The sequence below is a fragment of the Theobroma umbraticum genome, unplaced genomic scaffold (genome assembly GCF_002168275.2).
Source record: "Theobroma umbraticum cultivar Fairchild unplaced genomic scaffold, ASM216827v3 scaffold_67.0, whole genome shotgun sequence".
Taxonomy (NCBI): Eukaryota; Viridiplantae; Streptophyta; class Magnoliopsida; order Malvales; family Malvaceae; genus Theobroma; species Theobroma umbraticum.
In genome coordinates, this window is record NW_018397262.1 from 786212 (window position 1) to 787573 (window position 1362).

A 1362-nucleotide genomic window follows, 5' to 3' on the forward strand; every position below is an offset into this window, starting at 1 on the left:
TTGCCTTCCAAAATCCAGCTGCAGTGGCTCGATTAGTCCGTGTTCCTGTTGGATACTTCCTGTCTTTATGACTGAAGAAGTACCACTCGCTTTGTTCATCGTACCCTAGCCTACATCTAGCTGCAAAACGCCAAGAAAAAACATTGTCAAAGCTGGCTTTGGAAATCAACCAGAACCCCACTTAAAGCAGTCATTTTCCTGGTGCCCTTGGTTCATTAGGTATTACTACATTTCTTCTAATCTGCATCATAATCCTATCAACTTGTAAATGTATGGCATGGCATGGTGATATTGATTAGTTGACGACTAACGGAAAAGTGGACTAAAAAAGGAGTGCTTTTCATATTTCCTTTTCCAAATTTCAAACCCTAAGGCCAATAGGTTTCTGCCAAGTTAAATTCTGATTGGTTCAAATCAAAAAATAAAGAAACCAATGAAAATGTAGTAAAAACTTTCCAAAATCTCATGATTCTGTCATATATATATACGTTACACATCATATGTAGTTGCTTAATTCATTAATACAATACCTTGGATATCCCATGGCTCCATCTTGTAAAGATCAATGTCGATAATAACATCTAGATCAATTTTCAGAGAGTTAATCTTTCTCCTGAGGTAATAACCTACTAGTTCTTCCTCAGTGGGATGAAATCTAAAGCCTGGTGGCACGCATGACTCCATTTCCATCGTGGATCTACTCCTGAAAAACATAACCAAAGCATAGAAAGTAAGTTTCTTCCCAGGGTATTAACAATGTTGCTTTTGTTTATGTACGCATTTATATTGGATCTTGGTAAAAACTATATGACCACCTAATAATATGTGGGGATTATGTGAATATTCCTCTCCCTACAAACAGAGGCAGCTTGAAGTTTCTCTTTGGCGTAAGCCTAAAATAGAAGGAAAGTTGGAAGGAGGAGGACATGGCTCTTCAATGAAATGAAATTCCAAAGGCTCACAAGGGATAGTGAAGTAAACGCACATGTTTTGCCCATGTATGTTGTTTTCATAATCTATTAATATTCTTATAGCTCATTCCTCAACTCTTAAGTTGCAAGAGTGTAGCCATTTTTGATTAAATAGTGGGTGCATAATGATGATCATGATGTAACTTTATGGGACCCAAGGCTGGTCCCTGGCCGAAGAATGTCAGGCTATATATGTGTGGAACCCACCAAAAACATGAATGGGTTTTTTCCTAAGTATAGTTTTGCTTTAATATTTTATGAGTTGCATGAGCTGAGGCACAGCATATGGAAGAGAAAAGTTGCCGAAAAGCTTGACTTTGCTGGCACAAGCATGTTGTTGTATGTTTTCTTTGAGTGCAGTGCACTCCGATTGCTCGTGGTAGTGGAATAT

General features: G+C 38.0%; 2 protein-coding genes across 2 annotated transcripts in view; one reads left to right on the top strand and one right to left on the bottom strand.

Moving 5' to 3' along the window:
- LOC149526962 (NAC domain-containing protein 30-like) overlaps positions 1-690 on the bottom strand; it is a 1331-nt gene extending 641 nt beyond the window's left edge. The window contains exons 1-2 of the mRNA XM_089784098.1: positions 531-690; positions 5-120 (exon numbers count right to left, since the gene is read on the bottom strand). Of these exons, the coding sequence (XP_089640224.1) occupies positions 5-120; positions 531-690 (276 nt within the window). The remainder of the gene's footprint in view (positions 1-4; positions 121-530) is intronic.
- A 495-nt stretch (positions 691-1185) lies between these two features.
- The window catches only part of LOC110419574 (NAC domain-containing protein 30), a 1073-nt gene continuing 896 nt past the window's right edge, over positions 1186-1362 (top strand). Inside the window, exon 1 of the mRNA XM_021432669.1 lies at positions 1186-1350. Coding sequence (XP_021288344.1) covers positions 1186-1350 — 165 coding nt within the window. The remainder of the gene's footprint in view (positions 1351-1362) is intronic.